The 21084-nt window shown below is 39.8% G+C and overlaps 1 protein-coding gene across 7 annotated transcripts in view; it reads left to right on the forward strand.

Annotated features, from left to right (window-relative positions):
- The window catches only part of REPS2 (RALBP1 associated Eps domain containing 2), a 215800-nt gene that overhangs the window by 94713 nt on the left and 100003 nt on the right, over positions 1–21084 (forward strand). For all 7 annotated transcript variants that reach the window (XM_057310284.1, XM_057310293.1, XM_026480258.4 and 4 more), the window contains exons 6-9: positions 5006–5144; positions 12192–12255; positions 14878–15020; positions 20111–20205. In XM_057310284.1, the coding sequence (XP_057166267.1) occupies positions 5006–5144; positions 12192–12255; positions 14878–15020; positions 20111–20205 (441 nt within the window). The remainder of the gene's footprint in view (positions 1–5005; positions 5145–12191; positions 12256–14877; positions 15021–20110; positions 20206–21084) is intronic.

The raw sequence follows: 21084 nt of genomic DNA on the forward strand, positions 1-21084 counted from the left end.
CATGATCCGCTCCTTGCTTGCTGTCTGGACTATATTCAAGCAGCTCCACTAACATCCACATTGTACTAGCAGCCTGTTCTATCTACATGTAGTCCAACTGAGCTACTTTAAGAAGATGGCCCATTTTCTCTCATTTGTTGGAGTTTTTGTAAATGCTGTTCCTTTTGTTTGTCTTGCTCTCCATGTTCTATGGCATTGCTTCTCAAACTTGAGTGTGCTTCAAATCATCTAGAGGGCATGTTAAACCACAGATTCCTGGGTCCCACTCCCAGACTTTGATTCCCCAGATGTAGGGTAGAGCCTGAGGTTCTGTGTTTCTAGTGAGTCTCCAGGTGATGCTGATTTGGGTGGTCTGGGGACTGTGCTTTGAATAGCAAAACTCTAGAGTACCCTGTCTTGTCATAGCACTTACTTCACTGTTTTGGGATTGCCTGTTTGTCTTTCTCTCTCATGAGACCCTAGGTTTACTGGGAGAAAGAATCTGTTTATCCATCAGTGTATCCTGAGTCATTAGAGTCTAGGATATTCTTGGTGTTCAGTAAGTGTCTGCTGAATGAATGAATGAGTGGATCACTGTTCATGCAGCAAAGTTCAAATCATTTTGCTTCGTGTAGATGAGCTTTCTTGTAGACTATTTCAGCCTAAGGATATGTGGAACGTGATCTACTCCTTCCGTATGCCCTCACCTGACACTGAAATACTCACTTAATGGATCTCCCCATAGAGATCAGAGACCGTGGATGAACTACAGGAAGATAGACACGGATTTCTTTTGATAGAGCTGAAACTTTAAATGTGAAATAGACTCATAGGTTTTCTTTCATTCAGCACAACACAGAGTAGTGTTTCTGCACCTCTTTTAATATAAGACGAACACCTGAACTTACTAGAGCCCATGAATAAGTGGATCTCACATTACTTTTTAGTATCTGTGATGTACCTGCTAGGGACTATATGTGGAATAAAGGAATACATGAGATGGTTCTGGTCCCCCAGGTTGAAACCTGAGTGATGATATTCAAGAGCACTCGAAATGTTCCAACTGTGTGATACTTATCATAAGAATTCATATTTTTTAAGATGCTTAATTGTTTAATAAATCAGTTAAAAGCATGCAGTGAGAAGTAAGGGGAAAGAGAATGGGGGTAGGTTAACACATTTAGTGCAAACCAGTAGAAGTGCCACACTATGTTATGTACAGGTTATATAATGTTCGTATGCCTTCTCTCTCTTTGTTGCAAGGCCTTTTTGGTTTTAGGGAGCAGGGACTCTCCTTGCCAGCTTAAGTCTTCTTCAAAAGGAGGTGGGGTTGGAGTTCTCATGGGAATCCAAGAAATGAGAGACAAGGAGTGGCCCAGTGGTCCTGAGGAGTGGGAATTCTCGGTTATTCGTGCTTGCCCTAGTTGCCTTGAGTTTGCTTCACTATCTGCTTATCTTTTGGCTGCCAACAGCCATCTCACCCCCTATTCTTTTTAGTACTTCTCTACCTCACAGGTTCTGCTTATGCTGGTTCTGGCTTCTTCATGACTTCAAGTCCCACTGGGCCTTCACTCTATACCATGGCCTCACCGCATCTGTTCAGGGTCTGCTTTCTGTGCTTTTGATCTTCAAATTTCTCACCGACACCCCCAGTAATGAGCATCTGGCTGAAGTTTTTCTTGCTAGTGTAGAGCTTTCTATGCAAGAGGATCCCAGAGGCCAGAAACTGTGTGCCCTCCCTTCCTTACTTGGACTCAGTTGGGTGAGGCCAGGTGTGAGGTGGGTCTTGTGGTACACATGTGGCTGCCAAGCCCACCTTTGTATCAGAGTTGAGGGATGGGCATTGCCCTCTGCAGTGGCTGTGAGCCTGGCAGGTACACTGGAGAGCCTTTTGAGGCAGTGGAACTCAAGTAATAGGATTTGAGCAGGCTGGGATCAGAGGAGGGTTGGTCTGTGAAGAAGATACAGATCGGACGCATGAAGAGCCAGCATGTGGGCAATCAGAAGCCTGCTAAGAGTGAGCAGGAAGGAGGTTGGATTATAAGAGCCCTAAAGGTCATGTGGGGGAGGTAGATGTTTTTTATTAGGTGACAGGTCATCTCTGTAGGTTTTTAAGCCCTGCTGTCAGAATAGACTTGAGACCTGCTAAGAGGCCACTGACGCCAGTCAGGAGTGAGATAATGTGGGAGAGGAAATAGAGTGAGCAGGTGGTCATGGGATTGGAGAAAGAACAAACAGGGGCTGATGTAACAACAACTGGGTATGGCAGCTTCAGTTCCAGATGGAAAGGAGTGTATTCTAGGGAAATAGTAGCTGCTGTATCAGAACCAGGAATGCAGTGGCCAACATGCAGCACAGAGATTTTCATGCCTTCATTCACAGGGTGGTGGTGGGACAGAGCTTTTCACCAGGGTCCTGCCGGGTTTGTGAACCATCTCTTTCTGCTTGATCGTTCAGTCGTAAATATCCATTCTTGTGTCCTGCCCATGTCCAGCTTTTTAGATACCTTTACTCCAGCTGTTTCCGTCAGTGCCAACCAGAAGGACGGTGTTCCTGGGAGCTCTACATATTATAATTTGGCCAGGGACTCAATCCATTGCATACCGATGCCCTCTACTTTGGTGGGTTTTGCCCCTGCAACCTGGTCAGACATCTGGGCTTGTTCAGAAAGTGCTAGTGTGGAGCATTTGAATTTGGCTCTGGAATTTGGTGGGAGTGTTTTGGAAAGTTGTGTGGTCCATCGGGTGCTTAGACTGACTTGTGGCCTTTCTTGCTTTATTTATATTGTTTATTATCAGAATGATAGGAGTTTCTAAAAACAACTTGGATGCAACTCAATTTTTAAAAATAAGTTGATTTTTTAAAAATAATTTTTAAAAATTGAGATAAATTGATGTATAACATTGTATTAGTTTTAGGTGTACAATATAATTATTTGATATATGTATATAATGCAAAATTATTACTACACTAAGTCTAGTTGACATCCATCATCATCATAGTTACAGATTTTTTTCTTGTGATGACAGGTTTTAAGATTTACTCTTTCAGCAACTTTTAAACACATATAACACAGTATTGTTAACTGTAGTCACCATGCTTTACATTACATCCCTAGGACTTACTTATCTTATAACCAGAAGTTTGTACCTTTTGACCACTTTTACCCATTTTGCCCACCGCCCCCATGTCTGACAGCCACCAATTTGTTCTCTGTATCTGTGAGTTTGATTTTTTTTTGGTTCCGCATATAAATGATATCATACAGTATTTGTCTTTCTCTGTCGGACTTATTTCACTTAGCATCATGTTCTCAAGGTCCTTGATGCAACTCAGTTTAAAAAGGGCCTGATATGGAGTAGACTGACTTTGAACAACAGATAAAACAGGAGGGGTAATTACTTGCTGACTGCAATAATGCTGATTGCAAATAATGAAGGTTATGGACTCATCTCTTAAGTAGTATGAGCCTTCATTTCCTCATCTGGGAAAAGGATAATAATACCTGCCATGTCTACCTTTCAAAGGTTTTGAGATGCTCAGATGAGAGAGGTGTGTGTAGTGCTTTGTAAATTTGAAAGCATTCTATGAATTTAAGATATTAAGTAATGATTAGTGGCTTCTGGGGCATTTAAAAATGGTTTGATCTACATTTAGTGGAAACTCACCTAGTATGAAAACTTCAAAGATGACATCTCAGTAGTCTTATTTCATCTCTGAAAGTTCACAGAGGAGAGAGCTGGGTGTTCCTGAGAAGAATTACTTGCTGGAGTGGGGTGTGTGTGTGTTGGGGTGGGAGGAAGGGTGCAGAGATGGTCGGCTGCCTTTTCTAGGGATAGTGAGTAGAATGCCCCCCTAATGATTAATTTCTTGATAGTGTGTGCAGAAACAAGCAACTTGATGGCTTATTAGCAGTAATATCTCTCCTTTTCTTTCCTAGTCTCCTTTTGTCCTAAAGGATCACGCTCCTTGTGTTTACCTCTTGGTTCCATGAAGGTGACCCTTGGCGAGTAGCACCTTAGCCTTAGGGTAGATGGGAGGGATAGAACAAAGCCCTGGGCTCCTCCTTCCAGAATCACCAGTTTTGCTTCTTTCCTCACTGCCTCATACAGTCTTTTCTCCTGAACTACTTTTCTGGTTCTCTGTATCCTTAAATCCTCACATTTGCCTTGCATGCCCCCTAGTGGCAGGTCTGATGCACCCCTTGTTACGATACCCTGTGTTGTGGTCCCGTGAACAGTTGTTCTTCTCACCCACTTCTATTATCAGGTATTATCCACAGTTCACAAATGTGGAACGAGATTCTGTGATCCTGACTTGGCACTCGAGCAGGACCTGGGGAGGTAGAATTGGAATTAGAACTTCGATTCCCAGATTTATACAACAGGAATGCCTCAGAAAAAAGATGACGTGGTTATAGCTTTTGTAGATTAAAAAAAAATGGTTTAAAAGAAATCTAGATTATTTTGCTGCCTGCTTAGCTAATCTGAAAGGATAAAAATGTGGTGAATATTTGAAGATAAGAATGATTGTCCTTTTGGGGCACCTGGGTGGCTCAGTTGGTTAAGTGTCTGACTCTTGATTTCACTCAGGTCCTGATCTCAGGATTGTGAGATTGAGCCCCGAATCTGACTCCACACTGGGTGTGGAGCCTGCTTAAGATTCTCTTGCTCCTTCTCCCCCTGCCCGTCCCCCTCTTGCGCTCGCTTTCTAAATAAATAAACAAATAAATAAAATGTTTAAAAACAATGATCGTCCTTTTTACTCTTTCTTCATTACATTGGAAAAACTTTCATCACTCACCAAGTGTTCAGTATTTCATGCTCAGTCCTGTTAACAACTTTGAGGTATACAAAAAAATTATAAAGCATGATGTCTGCCCTGTAGAAGTTTATGTTCTAATTACGTTCTAGTTACAAGGTGTTTAAATGTATTCTCTTGAAGAAAAAAATAAGTATAATGGGTGATAACTTTTACTGATGTTTTATATTTTTACCTATGAGCATTTGCTTATTTATTTTTAAAGTCCTTTTCCGTGGAGAGAGAACCACATGATAACAACAGTAATTACCCAGATGAACCCTGGAGGATAACAGAAGAACAGCGCGAGTACTATGTCAACCAGTTCCGATCCCTTCAGCCTGACCCGAGTTCCTTCATTTCAGGTAACTAAATCTGATGGGTGAAGACATGGGTCCCAGATCATTGTCTCACATAGATAACAGTACACGTCTTGAGAAATAGTTCACACAAAATGACTGTGACAACCTTCTGTGATTTTTATTTGTTTTCCTCTAAGATTGAATTTCTTATCAACTATAAACCATGCAGAAAAATACTTGGCAATGACATTTGGAAAATTATGTTTCGGTTTCAAAAGGTTTAAATGGGAATTTGGGGGAACCTGGTCTAGACCTGTGCCTTATTATCTGGAGCGGTTCTTGAAATGGTAGACTGTGGCACCAAGATGACCTCTTTAATTGCTTATTCATATTAGAGCAAGATGTAGTGTAGCCTTCTAAAGATTTAGTGTCACAAGTTTCTTAATGTTATGTATGCTTTAGAAGTCCAGATTCATGCTCATTTTCTTTGGCTCAAGTCTTTCTCCTCTGGATTTTCTGAGAGAAATTAAAATATGGGAGGAAAATTGGCCAGGAGTTTTATGTCCACATGTCTGTTCTTCTGGGTTGTCTTCTAAATATGTATTCTTGTTGAGTTCTCATGTAAAATTCAAACTGAGACAAATTGATTTAATTCCTGTGTGCCTACATTTTCCTGGGCTGAAGACTAAACAGTGAAATACTAGAGTCTGGAAGAAAAATTCGTAGAACTTTCTTTTTGTACTTCAATTTTGAAGAATAACAATATGCCGTCAGTAATTGTAACCTGACATATTGAATGTGGACTGAGTAATTTTCTCTTGAGAAATAAGGTGTGTAATTGAAATATATTTGTATATATTCAGACATCATTTTTCTGATTGGTGGTAATAGCTTTATTGAAAGGAGAATATTGTAGATATAACAAATTCATGTTGACAAAAGGACTTAAAATAAGCAGAAACCCAGATTGACTATTTGTGAACCTTACCCACTGCTTAAGAGAGTTTTTAAAGATTTTATTTATTTATTTGAGAGAGAGCACACGAGAGAGAGAGAGAGAGAGAGAGAGAGAGAGAAAGAGAGCCAGCGAGCAGAGCCGGGGGCGGGGTGGGGTGTGGGGGTGGGGTGGGGCAGAGGGAGAGGGAGACACGGGGCTCCACGTGGGGCTCAATCCCAGGAACTTGGGATCACGACTTGAGTTGAAGGTAGACGCTTAACCGACTGAGCCACCCAGGCGCCCCTTAAGTGAGTTTCTTCATAACATATGTGTATAATTAGATAACAAATGGGTAGCTGTTAGGAGTGTTTTTATTTTAACTTTTTTATTTTGCAGAATTTCAAATACAGATACAACTAGAGTGGCTTGTATAACAAATCTCTGTGTACCTATTATACACCAGTGATTTTGTTCTGTCTGTATCCTCTCTCAGCCCAGATGATTTTGGAGCAGTTATCAGATCATTTCATTTGAAAATATTTTAGGTCATATCTCAAATGATAAGAAAGACTTCTTTTAAAAACATAACCACAATTCGTTGGCACACATGAAAAAAAATACAAAACACATTTCCTTAATATCATCAAGTCTTTGTTGTTCAGATTTCCCTGATTATCTCACAAATGCCTTTTAAAAACGGTTTGTTTAAGGTCAAGAGGGGTTCATATATTGCAGTTAGGTGATGTCTTTTTTTAAAAAAACATCTTTTTTGAGATATTAACGTACCATAAAATTCACCCCTGTAAAGTGTACAGTTCAGTGGTTTTCATGTATTTACAGAGTATATTCACAATCTGAATTTAGAACACTTTCATTACCCCCCTAACAAACCACCTACTTGTTAGCAATTATTCCCCATTCCTGCTCTCCCCACCTCCCAGCCCTACATAATGACTAAGCTACTTTTTTCTCTCTAAAGATTTCACCTATTTTGGGCTTTTCCTATAAATGAAATCATAATGTGTGGTCTTTTTTTGTGTCTGACTTCTTTCACTTAGCATAATATTTTTAAGGTTTATCCAGGTTGTACTATGTACTAGAACTTCATTGCTTTTTTATGGCTGAATAATTTCTGTTGTATAGATATACTACGCTTTATTTATTCATCAGTTGATGGGCACTTGATTTTTGTGTTGTTTCCACTTTTTGCCTCTTAATAATATTGCTCAGGGGCACCTGGGTGGTTCAGTCAGTTGAGTGGCTGCCTTTGGCTCAGGTCATAATCCTGGAGTCTCAGGATTAAGCCCTGCATCAGGCTCCCTGCTCAGAGGGGAGTCTGCTTCTCCCTCTACTCCTCACCCGGTTCTGGTCCTCTCTCACACACACTCTCTCTCTCAAATAAATAAAAAATCTTAAAAAAAAAGAATAATGCTGCTCTGAACATTTGCGTACACGTTTTTGTATGGATGTATGTTTTTATTTCTCTTAAATGTAAACCTAGGAGTGGAATTGCTGGGTCATATGATAATTCTGTGTTCAATCATTTGAGGACCAGACTATTTTGCACGGTGGCTGCATCATTTTACATTGCCACTAGCAGCATATGAAGGTTCTAGTTACTCCACATCCTCACCAACACTTAAGATCTGTATTGCTTATAGGCATCCTATAAGCCAGATGGGCCGAGGTCCTGAGAGGGAGGGCCTCAGGCCCCTTGCCTTGAGTGTTCTTGGCTTTGTATGAGAAAGAATTCAAGAGCAAGCTGTTTAGAAAAAGGGACAAAAATTTATTAAGTATAGAAGTGAGAAAGGAGCTACTTCACAGATAAAATAGTGGTCTCTTCTCCCAGGTGAGGAAGAGGACCCCTCTTTGCCTCTAAGAAAGGGTTTTATAAGTTTTAAAAATTAGGTAACTGTATAGGGAAGGACTTACTCCTTAACTTTGGCTTTATCATTTACATTGGGTGGTTAGTTTTTCCATTGGCTTAGGGTTGTGAAATTACCCACAGGGAGCAATTTTAAGAATGTCCGGCCTTTGTGGCTTTTACTGCCGGAGGGAGTGGGGTCTTGTGGTCTTCCATGAGTTGGATCTTGTGTCTCTGTCTGCTACCTGCTGACTTTTAGGTTAAGGGTCAGTCTAAAACCAGAATGGCTTTACTTTGGTCAACTTGTCTCCCGAGTCTCCCTTCCCTCCTGCCTCACTAGTGAGTGTGAAGTAGTATGTCTTTGTGGTTATGATTAGCATTTCTCAGGTGAAAAATGAAATTGAACATCCTTTCATGTTCTTATCGACCATTTGTATATCTTCTTTGGAGAAATGTCTATTCAAATCCTTTGCCATTTTAAATACTGAATGGTAAGAGTTTTTTATATACAGGCATAACTTGGAGATATTGAAGTTTTGGTTCCAGATGATGGCAATGAAGTAGATATTACAATAAAGAATTTCAAATAATTTTTTGATTTCCCAGTGCATGTAAAAATTATATTGAGACTATACTGTAGTCTATTAAGTGTGTGATAGCATTATATCTAAAAACACTGTATATGTTTTAATTAAAAAATAATTTGTGGCTAAAATATGCTAACCATCATGTGAGCTTTCAGTGAGTTGTAATCACTGATCACAGATCACCATAACAAATATAATAATAATGAAAAAGTTTGAAATATTGCAAGAATTACCAAAATGTGATGCAGAGACACAAAGTGAGCAAATGGTTTGGAAAAATGGTACCAATAGACTTGCTCAACACAGGGATGCTACAGATCTTCAGTTTGTACAAAAAATGCAATATTTGCCAAGTGCAGTAAAGTGAAGCATAATAAAACGAGGTATGCCCGTATTCTGGATACATGTTCCTTTGCCGTTTTAATTTGGATTTGGAAATATTTTTTCCTAGTTGGTGGCTTGTTTTTTTATTTCCTAACAGTATCTTTTAGAGCACATAAGTTTTTAGTTTTGATGGTGTCCAGTTTATCTGTTTTAGTTTTTGATTTTGCTTTTGATGCCATAACTAAGAGATCATTGCCTAATCCAAGGTCATGAAAATTTATGTCTGTATTTTCCTCTAAGAAGGTATACATATATATTACAGTTTTATCTCTTATATTTAGGTCTTTGATCCATTTTGAGTTAATTTTTGTGTATGATATCAGGTAGGTGTTCAGATTGCTTCTTTCACACGTGGATATCTAGTTGTCCCAGCACCATTTTTTGAAAAAATGATTCTTTCCACGATTTAATTGTTTTAGCATCCCTGTCAAAATTCAGTTTACTATGAATGTGAGGGTTTATTTCTGAATGTTAATTTTTTCCCACTGATTTCCACTGTCTAGTCTAATGCCAATACCACACTCTCTTGAGTATTGTAGTAGGTTTTGAAATTAGGAAGCGGGAGTTCTCCGGCTTTGTTCTTATCAGCTTTAATTGTTTTGATTTCAATTTTTAGGGATTGTGGTTTTTGAAATTTAGTTTTCTACATATATAAAATATTTTCGCAGTTCTGAATTTGAGTCTACAAAATAATTTGCAAAGAAGTCTAGCTTCTATTCCTGTCCCCTCTACCCTTTCCTTCCTTGCCCCCTTTTTTATGGTTTGTCTGTTTTTAAAAGTAAAAGCAAATTCATGCACGTGTGACTATATCCATGTGTGTGTATTCTTACCTCCCGTCTTTTGTGAGATAAATGGTAGCATACTATTTATACTTCTCCCCACCTTGCTTGTTCCACTTACCATTATGTACTGGCGATTACTCCATATTGCATGAAGAGATATTTCCCATTCGCTTTTATAGGTGTGTGCTACTAGGCTGTGTGATATGCAGTCATTTATTTAGCTAGTGCCCTTTTGGGATTATTTCTAGTCTTTTGCTCTTACACATATTTTTGTTGTGAATAGCCTTCTGCACATCTTTTTATATTTTTGTCAGTGTATCTTTGGATAATATGATTTTGCTAGACATTGCAAAACACTCCTTCAGTGAGGTTGTACCATGCTGTCCTTTCACTAGCATTGTACAAGATGCCTATTTTCCCACAGTCTTACTATCACTACTTGTTCACCGACTTTTGTTTTTTTCCCCTACTTGATAAAGCAAGAAATCATGTCTTTGTGTGGTTTTCATTTATGGATCTCTTATGAAGAAGGTTGAGGGTTTTTGTTTTGTTTTGTTTTTAAATATGATTAAGAGTCATTTGGGCACCTGGCTGGCTTAGTCGGTAAGAACATGCGACTCTTGGGGCGCCTGGGTGGCTCAGTCATTAAGCGTCTGCCTTCGGCTCAGGGCGTGATCCCAGAGTCCTGGGATTGAGCCCCACATCAGGCTCCCTGCTCTGCTGGGAGCCTGCTTCTTCCTCTCCCACTCCCCCTGCCTGTGTTCTCTCTCTCGCTGGCTGTCTCTCTCTCTGTCAAACAAATAAATAAAATCTTAAAAAAAACAAAACAGAACTAAACATGCAGCTCTTGATCTTGGGGTTGTGAGTTCAAGCCCCATGTTGGGGGTAGAGTTTACTTTAATAAAAAAAAGGCCAGTTGAATCTATTTCTGTGAACTGGCATAGCTCTACCCATTTTTATATTGTGTTACTGGTCTTTATTTTTAAAAGATTTATACCTGTTCATTGTGTTAACATTTATCACTGGTATATCAATGCTATGTACAGCTATTTTTTACTGGGCTGAGAGACTCTTTGTAATAAATACAAAGTCTGAATCCATATTTTGATGTTTGATTGCTGACAACTTTTTTAAGCCTCACCTCTCCCTCTTTTGCCCCATATAAATCTTCCCAACAGGTCTGAAAATGGCTGGAGAAAGCAAGGAAAGGAAGCTGGCTTGGGGCTTCTAGGTTGGCTGGGATTAGGACTAGGGTGAGCGTTCCAGCTCACTGATTAAACATCTGTCAGCACCAAAGGAGGGAGCACTTGGGCTTTCTCATAAGCTTCCTTCTCGACAGCTAGGGCATGACTGAACTTGTTAGCTGTTGGCTTCTGGATGGGCCCTACCTAATCTCTTTGGGACACCATGGCAGAACAGTCTCTCTCTACTGTCTGAAGGCCAGGCTAGGTCTCTGGCTTGGGTTTGGGCCTAGCATGATTTGAAGAAAGGATATCAAGGGGGAAAAAGAAGAATGAGTTGAGGGGAGAATGGAGAATGTCTTTATATCTATAAAATCGCTGATAAATAGGCTCTTAAGACATTTCTGATAAATGTTTGACAAGGTGGCTGCACTGATGGCCAACAGTCCTATGACAGCATTATTTCCCAGGATGCTTTTGGGAGAAAGCTCATTGGTTAATAGGGCACTTTGCCTTTGATCCTTAATAATCTGTCAAAGGAAAATACATCTGCGTTAGGGTCTGTTATAATCCCTTGTTTTAAGGCCCGTTAGAAGATTTGTGATTGCCAAGGAAAGGCTTTTGACTTTATCAGTTTAGAGCCTGAGGCTTTGATTTGACTGTTCTTTGTGTTAGAATTGAGGCTTTTGCATTTTGAAATTGGTCTTGGAGCTGAAAGCATAAGAATTTCAATCTCAATAAGGATCAGTCTAACATTTTAAGTGCAGTTGGGATTTGGAGCTATATAACATGTAAAATGGAATGATTACCTGATTTCAGTTGATACTGGTAAATTTGTGATGGATAATGTAGCAAGAGGTTCCTGGATAAGTTTCTCAAAGAGCCACCAAGAGATCTTAAATTTCACCAAACTCTTTACCAAGATGTCTGTTTTGTCTTTGTGTGGTAAGATTAATGGTGTTAATTTTCTTTTTGCTCTGTTTTCTACCATGATTGTATATTACTTTCTCACCCTTTCATTAAAAGGGCTTGTCAGATTTTTACTTTAATAATTTTGAAATTTGTCCTTTGAATTTTGAATAAACTTTTGCAGATTTTTGGAAAAATGAAGGAATTAATTTATATGATTCACATGTCATAATAAGTACTATGATATTACTCCTTTTGCCCTATTGTAATTTATATATTCTTTTCAAAGCTGTTCATGTGTTGTTTTTAGCCATATGATTTATAGTTGCTTTGATGAATAAATGTTACATTTGTTGTTATATGGTAGGGATTCTGAACAAAAAGTGGCGATTCATTTACATATAAATATAAAAGCTGCTTTAGATAAGTAATCAATGATTTATTTAAACAATGGCTCTCTTGGCAGGTTCTGTGGCCAAGAACTTCTTCACCAAATCAAAGCTTTCCATTCCAGAACTCTCCTACATATGGTAAGTATAATTAATGCCACATTAGTATCATTATGTCATTACATACCCATCCCTTAGCTCCTACTTTTGCATTTTGAAAGTCTTATCTTTTGAATGTTTTTAAAAAAAGATTTATTTACTTATTTTAGAGAGCACAAACGGGGAGGGGCAGAGGAAGAGGGAAAGAATCTCAAGCAGACTCCCCGCTGAGTGTGGAGCCCGATATGGGGCTTGATCTCAAGACCCTGAGATCATGACCTGAGCTGAAATCAAGAGTCAGACACTTAACTGACTGTGCCACCTGGGGGCCCCTTGAGTGTTTTTTTTTTTTTAACAGACTAAGAGAGTGAATTGAACTTAACGATTTTTGTTGCTGTGAAGATTAAATAAGTTACTATATGAAAAGCACAATGTTCAGTGCCTGGTGCTCTGTAACTGTTAGCTGTTATTTAAAAATCAATTTCCCAATTATTATCCTCCTCTAGATCCCTTTCCTGTCTAAACAGTTGCATGGGCATATGAGCATTCCCATCTCGTGAATTTTATTTTCAGATATTTCTACTCGATATGATGCAAGTAACCAGAGGATCTTGAAAAGCTCTTCTTTAAAATATTTTATGAGGCCAGGTGAACAGAAGGTCCACAAATGTTTTGGAATTAAGTCAAATTTGACTATTCTAGCTGCCTCTGAGCTTCATAAATTTGGCTGGTGTTTATCTGCTGGTTCAGACTTGCAGCTGTGGTGTGCACTGCACCTTGCCACTGCGCCGGCTGCAGCCCGGGCTCCAGAAGGGCTGTACCCCGACCGTCCAGATGGCTGATTTGCGTTTATGAGAATGCTCAGTGCCTCTGTAAACTCCTGGCTGTGTGTAGGCTCTTCTTCCTCAAGCCTGGGTGGGAGACCACGCTGCTATAAATATATAATTAAAACATTGGAATATTTATGTAGGACTTTTTTCACAAGGATTTACAAAAATTGTGGCAGGATTTAAAATTGCTTGTCATGTTTTGTGCATTTTATTGGAAAACTATTCCAGTAACATTTGTGCATGCCAGTGTATCTGGGATTCTGAGCTGGATTTAGGTTCTTCAGCAATATATTCTAGCATAATTCTTTTTTTTTTTTTTTTTTTTACAACAAGACTTATCTTAGATTTTAAAGCTAGGGGAAAAAATTATCATTTTGAAAAGAATACACTTTTTGGCAGAATTCCCAGTCTTAACATTATTTGCATGAGGCTTCCTATCTTTTTGTTGAAACATATCCATAAAAGCTGAATGGTATTCTCTCCACCCAGCGTTTGAAATAGTTCCCTGACTCTTCACCCTGGGGAGCTGCTCCTTCGGGGAGGAGAATGTGAATGGTCCAAAGGGAAGTTAAGGAGCTTACCTTCTATATTTTTTCTTTGAAGTAGTGATACCTTTCCAGCATGGTTTTATGTCCTATCTCTTCACTTGTCCCAGCACAAGTATGTTGTCTCTATATACCTAAGAGGCTGGTTGAGCTTATGGTGTCTTAGTTACTTTGGCAAATAACTTTTGTTTTGTGCTAAGTAAATAGGTCTGTGCCTTTCACTGGGAAGCACTGAAGCAAAGATAAGCCTTTTCAAGATTCTTCCTTTCTTCCCAAGTTGCTGGTTTTATCTGAAAACATAATTCAACGAGTATTTATTGAACTTACTTGTATCTTCCCAGGAGGGAATTCTCAGGCAAATTTTGTTTTGTTTTGTTTTTGTTTTTTTTAGTAGAACTTTAATTTTTAGAGCAGTTTTAGGTTCACAGCCAAAGTGAGCAGAAGGTGGAGAGATTTCCCGTACATCCCCTGTCCCCACACAGGTGATCATCTCGTGATTAAAGAGTAGATACAGGTTAAATATAAATATGGTATTATCAAGCAAATTTTTGATACAATATTTATGCGACTTGAAAAGTTCAAGGTTCTTCCTTAAAGCTGAAAAATGAAGTGCTCATTTCTGAGCTCAGGTAACTATAATGGCTGGGACAACTGTAAAAAGGTTGAAGTCAGCCCTTCCTTTGACTATTGTGAGCGCCAGGTCTGGAGTTCTTCACACCACCCATTTACTGAATGACTGTCAACTAACAAATTCTGAGCCTTATTTTCCTTTTTGTGCTATAGTTTCTAGTCTTGTGTACTCAATGTTGTAAAACAGACCTGCCAGAGAACCAGAAGAGTGTAAAGTTTTGTTTATAAAGTGCTGCTGGTACCAGCGCTGTTGATCATCATTTGTCCTTCAAGTGCCCCCTGAGATTTCCTAGGAGTTTGGAGACTTTGTAGGGCCACCACCAGAGAGCCTGGGAGTTGTGTTTGCATAGTTTTGAAAAAATATTTATTTATTTGAGGTGGGGGGGAGAGAGAGAGGGATTGGGGAGGGGCAGAGACACAAGTGGGGTGAGGGAGGGGCAGAGGGAGAGGGAGAGAGAGAGTCTTAAGCAGACTCCGTGCTGAGCACAGAGCCCAACATGAGTCTCCGTCTCAGGACCCTGAGATCATGACCTGAGGTGAAACCAAGAGTCAGATGCTTAACAGACTGCGCCATCCAGGTGCCCCATGTTTGCATATTTGAGCCTGAGTAACTTTTCCTCTAAGCCCCATGTTAGGTGCTTGTGACATGTTATATTTAGGGAACTTAGTGATGCTGACTGTGATGGAGCCTTGACCCTGCCTGAGTTCTGTGCTGCATTTCATCTCATTGTGGCTCGGAAAAACGGCTACCCACTGCCTGAGGGCCTGCCTCCGACTCTGCAGCCAGAGTACCTGCAAGCAGGTAAGACTTCATAAAAGTCCTAAACCTTTGACATTTTCCATCCAGGCCTTATAAGAACTTTTTGTGCCTTAAGGTGGTATCCAGGCACTTTGCTGAGTCTTCTGTGTCTAAAGTCCTTTAACTGATATTAGACTCTCACATCTTATGATATAAGTAATAAGGATGATGTGGGTAACTGTGAGTCATCTGTTATTCCCATTCTATTGTTCTCTGGATAGATTTGAACCAGTCACTTACCCTTTCATGAAAATTGTGGAATAGGCAAGTACTGAACCTCCTAGCTGATAAAAAATGAAGAGAAAGATCTTCCTGTAGAGCCAAGTGCTGACTTGGCATCTTTAGGTACATTCTGGTGTCAAGTGGCCAGAGGCAATGGAATGGAATGGAACTCTTATGCCTAATGAAGAAGTTAAAAAATTACATGCCAGGAAATGTGCAAAGTGCTGTGACCTTAATATACCCTTGATAAATTTTTACATCTGTATACATCTATGTAACTGCAGTCAGATAGAGATATAGAACATTCGGCACACCACAAGGTTGGACTAGAACTCTTTGTCTTTCTACTTAATAAAGCTATTACCCTCAAAGCCTTTCAATAAGAAAGAGTCATGGTGAGTCTAACATTTGTATCAGTTCTTTCGGAAGACAGGAAAATTAAATGTCTCTTGCCTTTTTCAAAGGCAGTGGGCACTGATAAGATTTCTGTTACTCAGAGAAGTATAGCTTCCATTAAAAGGGTCCAGAAACAGATGGTGCTGTCAATAAGATTTCTCACTTTTTACGGAAGGTCTTTTAAAAACATGAGAACTCAAGTCATGGATGATTACTGGCAAGAAGGAGCAATGTCTAAAGAAACCGTGAATAGTCTTTAACAGAGTACACATTTTGTGTTTAGATCTGAAAAAGGCTCTAGTTTATCATGTCTTGTCCCTCATAACAACACTAGATTCAAAGTGGCCAGTGATTTATCTAAGTCTGTCTTGGGGTCTCTGACTCTTAAACAAAAAATCTATCATTTTCTGTATTTGATAGTGAGTGGGCCAAAGCTCAACCAAGGGAAGAGACTAAGAGTGTGGCCAGTGCCAGTGGCAGGTAAACATGTTGGGGGAAGAGGGACCCGTTCTGGGATCTTCCCCAAATGCCTCCATAAAATGTGTGAAGGGGAGGGTTTAGGCAGTAGAGGCTACCACTCATTTCAGAGCTTAGACTTTGCAGCTGCTTTCTGACTGCAGCAGGATGTAGCTCCAGCCTGCTACTCTTCCTTCCAGGCTGGGGAAGACCCTCATGGGTCCCCAGGAACCAGTTTGCAATTGGGCAGCATGACAAACAGCTCTATCTCCACTTGGGTGTCTATCTCACCATCTTTTTTTCTCCTTTTTTTCTCTCTGTTCCTTCTGGATTGAGGCAAAGAAGAGCTAACGTTCTTGGAGCTATCTCGGCAAGGGCGTAACTTTTGTAACCAAGTCAGTATCAGGTCATCCAGGAGCCCCTTCTCCTGGGAGCAGGGCCACATGGGGCTTTGTCTTTCTCTAATGGGGATGAACAGCTGACCAGAGGGCCAAGGTCTGCTCCAGGGCTATTTAGTTATATTTAATACTGTCACTGTTTCCTATTGCAAGCCCTGGGCACAGTGCTGGGTAACCTTATTTCCCATACCCACACTTAGCTTTCTGTTTTTGGGTCTTGATTAATGCTTTTGTACTGTCATGAGTCCTTGTTTGAGAAGTCACTTTGTAGGTATCCAAGTATTTCATGGTTGTTTCAAAAGCCACTGATAAAATTTTTTAAAAATCTGAAAGCCCTGTGCAAAAAAGTGTGTTAACAGAAGACAAGTACCCTCTTTTGATTCCTTCAGTGCTGCAAATGGCTGCTTTTGCCTTGCTCATGCAGTTGGGGGGAGTCTGCAAAACAGATTGCCAGTCAAGAGGCATCTTCCTCTCATTTGGAATGAAGGCCCTTGTTTGTTCCTGATCTTTTGTGGAGGCTGTCAGCATGCATTTATACAGAAGCAACTGAAGAATCCATCACATACCCTTTAATTAAACAAAAACTGCACATCATTTCCAGAGCTTGTGGGATTAATCTTAAATAATAATTATACAGTTCTAACAAAAACCATGAGAGACCTCATAAAACCCCATCAAACTCAGTGATGGCATATTTTAGGCAAACCCTGAGGGTTTAACAGTTAACTTTTTAATGCTTTATCACTCATGTTTATTTTTGTATATAGCTCAAGAAAATGGCTAAAACTGTCTAGGTTTTCTCTGTGCTTTTAGACTTTGCATATATGAGTGATTCTGTTCATTTTGGGGGTTCATTTTTATGGTATCCCACTTGGCTTTATTAAAAGCTTCTTGTTGCAACTTTTTCTCTCATCTACATTCAGTCTTTTAAAAAAAATCTAATCCAGTTTTCAATAAGATTGGTGAAGAGTATAAATTCGGTTGATACCATCATGCATTTACAATTATACAAGCTTGTTTTCAATAAAATAATGAAACAAATTGTTGTATTTGATTTTTTCCCTAATAGTGGAAACTAAAGGACACAGTTGGAAGGAAAAGTTGGATTATTTGGTAGCTTACCCATGGGCTTTTGATATTTTCCTGTTTAGGTGACTGAGTGGATTATGGTATAGATTTTTACTGTAGTTTTAAAAAATAATTGTGTGAGCACTGTGTTACTCTCACTGGTCAGAATGCTGTATAGAAGAGCATTCCTACCATCATGGAACTTGCTGGCAGTTAGAGGATCGATGTTCAATAAACTCGTGTATTCATAATTGGAGGCAGTGATAGGTGCTGTGAAGGAGAAGCACAGCTGCAGCAAGAGGGTGCATGACTTTGGGGAAGACTTCCTTAAGTACTTGAGCTGAGATGTGAACGATGAGCTAAGGGCTATGTAGGTGAAGAAGGGGAAAGAGTAGGCTCTGGGCAAAGGGGGCAGCAGTTATGCTGTAGAGGCCCTCAGAGGAGACTTGGAGCATGGGAGGCATGGAAAGTGCAGGCCACAGCAGCTGTAATGCTAGGAGCGAGAGCTGGAGGGGCAGGGGATGAGGCTGAAGAAGAAGGTACGGAAGAAATCATGGGCAATGATGTTGATGGGTTTTAAGCAAGGAAGTGCCACAATCAGAGTTGCTGCTGGAAAGGATTATGCTGGTTGCTGATTGGAGAGCAGATTTTGAGGAGCAGGGGTGCAAACTCAAAGACCAGGTTATGGCAGCAGTCCAGTTAGATCCACAGGGGGCTGGCACTAGGGAGGTGACAGTGGAGTTGGAGAGATGGAGACAGGCTAGAGACTAGATTTAGCAGTTAACGATGGCATTTGTAGGTTTGGAAAGTGTTAGCTTTATATGTAGCAAGACCCTAGCGCGATAAAGCTTAAGTCAGGTAATTCTAGTCCAATCACTGATTGGTCAACTAGAAGCAGAAATCTTATCTTGGTTAAACCTGCTCGTGTGGCTGGATTGTGGAATGGTACTTGGAAAGGTGTTTGGCTGAGTTTTTACCAAGGAAATGAGACTACGTGGTATAGTCAGAAAAATCGCCAGGGCCCGTGGTTTGCCCTACTTGATATTGTTGCAGGATCTCAAGGTTCTTGTCTCACAGAGTCAAAGACTGAATCTCTCAGACACAAAGGGGTGAAGTGAAAGTTTACTAAGTGAAGGTGAGAGCAGAAAGGAAAGAAAAAACTCTCTAGAGTGAGAGGGGTCCCAAATGGGTTGCCACTGAGGGGTTTTAGGCCGGTCTTTTATTGAAAACTTGACCAGGGAGGTTGTGGCCTTGAGATTCTTGGGCCGTCTTGGTCTGAGCAAGCACAACTGATAACACCCTTAATGACTGACTTCTTTGAGGTTTGGTCAGTTTCTGTAATTACACTGTAGCCACCAAAGAAAAAATACTCCCTCACATCTAGGGCCAGGTGGTCTAGTCTACTCCCTTATCTCTTGTTCCCTCTTTCAGAACCTGGTTAAGGGCCCCCCATCTCTCCCTGCCTACACATGAACCCTTTCCTTACCCAGTATCAGTGAAATTCAGACCTAAGTAAGCAAACGAACCATTTAAGGTGCCTGTACTCAGCTGCATGTGGTAGCTGTTAGTCAGTGGCCAGTACTTCACTGCAGAGGGAAGGTGGCATTTCAAACTCTGGTGGGGGCGGGAAGGTGAGAAAGGATTAAAAATAATGCTAATCCATTTTTAACATTTGCTTCAAAAAATTGTTTAAACAGGGCATTAAAATTTTGATTTCTTAATAGCTGGTCTTGAGAAATTTGTAGCTTCTGGTTATTGTCTACCATGATCTACTTTTTCCTCCTTGGGATATTGACCAATTTCCTGGTTGATGAGATATTTCTTTCTTAATTACTTTGTGACAAAGTGGTGAAACAGAATCTGCTTCTCAGAAATGGTGTGTTGAGTATTAGTTTACCAAGTAGCATAATCCACTTGGCTACCCAGCTAACATAGCAGCTTCTGTCACTGTTTTATGTTAGGAGAAACCCAAAATGTGATTCTTCTTTCCTTGTTGTTAATCCGCAAGAGCTTGTGCTCTTATTTTTCTAATTTCTGCTAACCAAAAGAAAAGAGTATTTTATAAAGTTTTCTTGGGCACCTATCATTGTAAGATCTTGTCTGTTTCCAACAACAATAGCTAAAATGTAAAGTATTTCCTTAGTTAATGTTCATAGCATTAAAACTATCACCAGTTACTGCCATTTAAAAATTATGCTAGTAGCATAGTTAAAACATAAAGTATTGTGATAGTGAAGGTTACTACTGTGTTACAACGTAAATGCAGACAGTTCAAGACCCTGGTCTTGCATTTACCAGCTATATGACCCTGAATAAGTTGCTTAACTTCCCTGCTCCTCACTTTCATCACATGTAAAATGGGGGTGACAGAAATAGTAGGTTGTGTATGTGAAGAACTTAAAATACTCCCTCGGCTCGATTATAGCCATAAGTAGTCTATTGGGGCTAGCAGATTTTGTTGTTATATTTCCTAAGCACAGAAGAGCTGATAGGAAACAATGACTGCTGTGAATATAGTATATATTCTTATGTATTCTTTTTGTTTCTTCTTAGCCTTTCCTAAGCCCAAGCGGGAGTGCTCGCTATTTGATTCTTATTCTGAGTCAATGCCTGCGAACCAACAACCCCGTGAGTTGAATCGGATGGAGGTAAAAGATCTTCATATGTTAATAAATAAGGATGTGTGTCAAATTAAAATCCATTAGCCTCCATTCTTTACAAACTCTAGAAAATTCACTTTTATAACATTTTCTCTTCAAGCTGAATACTTACGTTGAGGCTCAACCTTTCAAATCTAGACACCAGATATATCTATAATTACTTTTTTTCCTTTTCTTCCTAGAACTAGATTTAGTGAAATAAGCAAAGTAGTCTCTTGACCTTCTAGGGATGAAATGTAGGTGTAGACAAAATAAGCCAGAAAAATGCTAGGCGAGTTGTTTATTTCAACCACACTTTAATTTTGAAGTACATGTAGGAAAGTATTTTTAGTAACTGAGTATGAACAAGGTCTAATGGACCCAGGATAGTTTTAAGAGGAAGTTTGAGAACTATGTAAGTGGATCCCAAAAGACAATCAAAGCTGCCTTCTCCCTTGGGGTTTTTAGTGTTGGGACCAAATGAAGACTGATTTGGATTATCCCCAAGAGAAATTTGTGGAATTCCTACAGTGTTGGGCCACTGATGTAAGGGCCTAGCCACATGCTTAGTGGTCCTTAGGTATGCATCAATAAATAGGAGTCATTATGGTCATTGTTAATATCAGCACACTCTTCATCATCATCATCATCACTGTTAACGATTGCTGTGATGACACCTTATGACATCTGCTGTTACAATCCTAAAAAAAAGTCTGGAAATTTGTAATAAATGGAGGTTTATTCATAGGCTGCTATTATAGTCCTCTGACCCTGGTTAAAACTTGCAAGATGATGGAAGTCAGACGCAGGATACAGGGACATTTCTTTCATTTTTGCAACTGTGTGTGATTATTTTTTTCTATAGGGCTCTCATGCATTTGGTCTGTG

Source organism: Ursus arctos, chromosome X (assembly GCF_023065955.2).
Source record: "Ursus arctos isolate Adak ecotype North America chromosome X, UrsArc2.0, whole genome shotgun sequence".
Lineage (NCBI taxonomy): Eukaryota > Metazoa > Chordata > Mammalia > Carnivora > Ursidae > Ursus > Ursus arctos.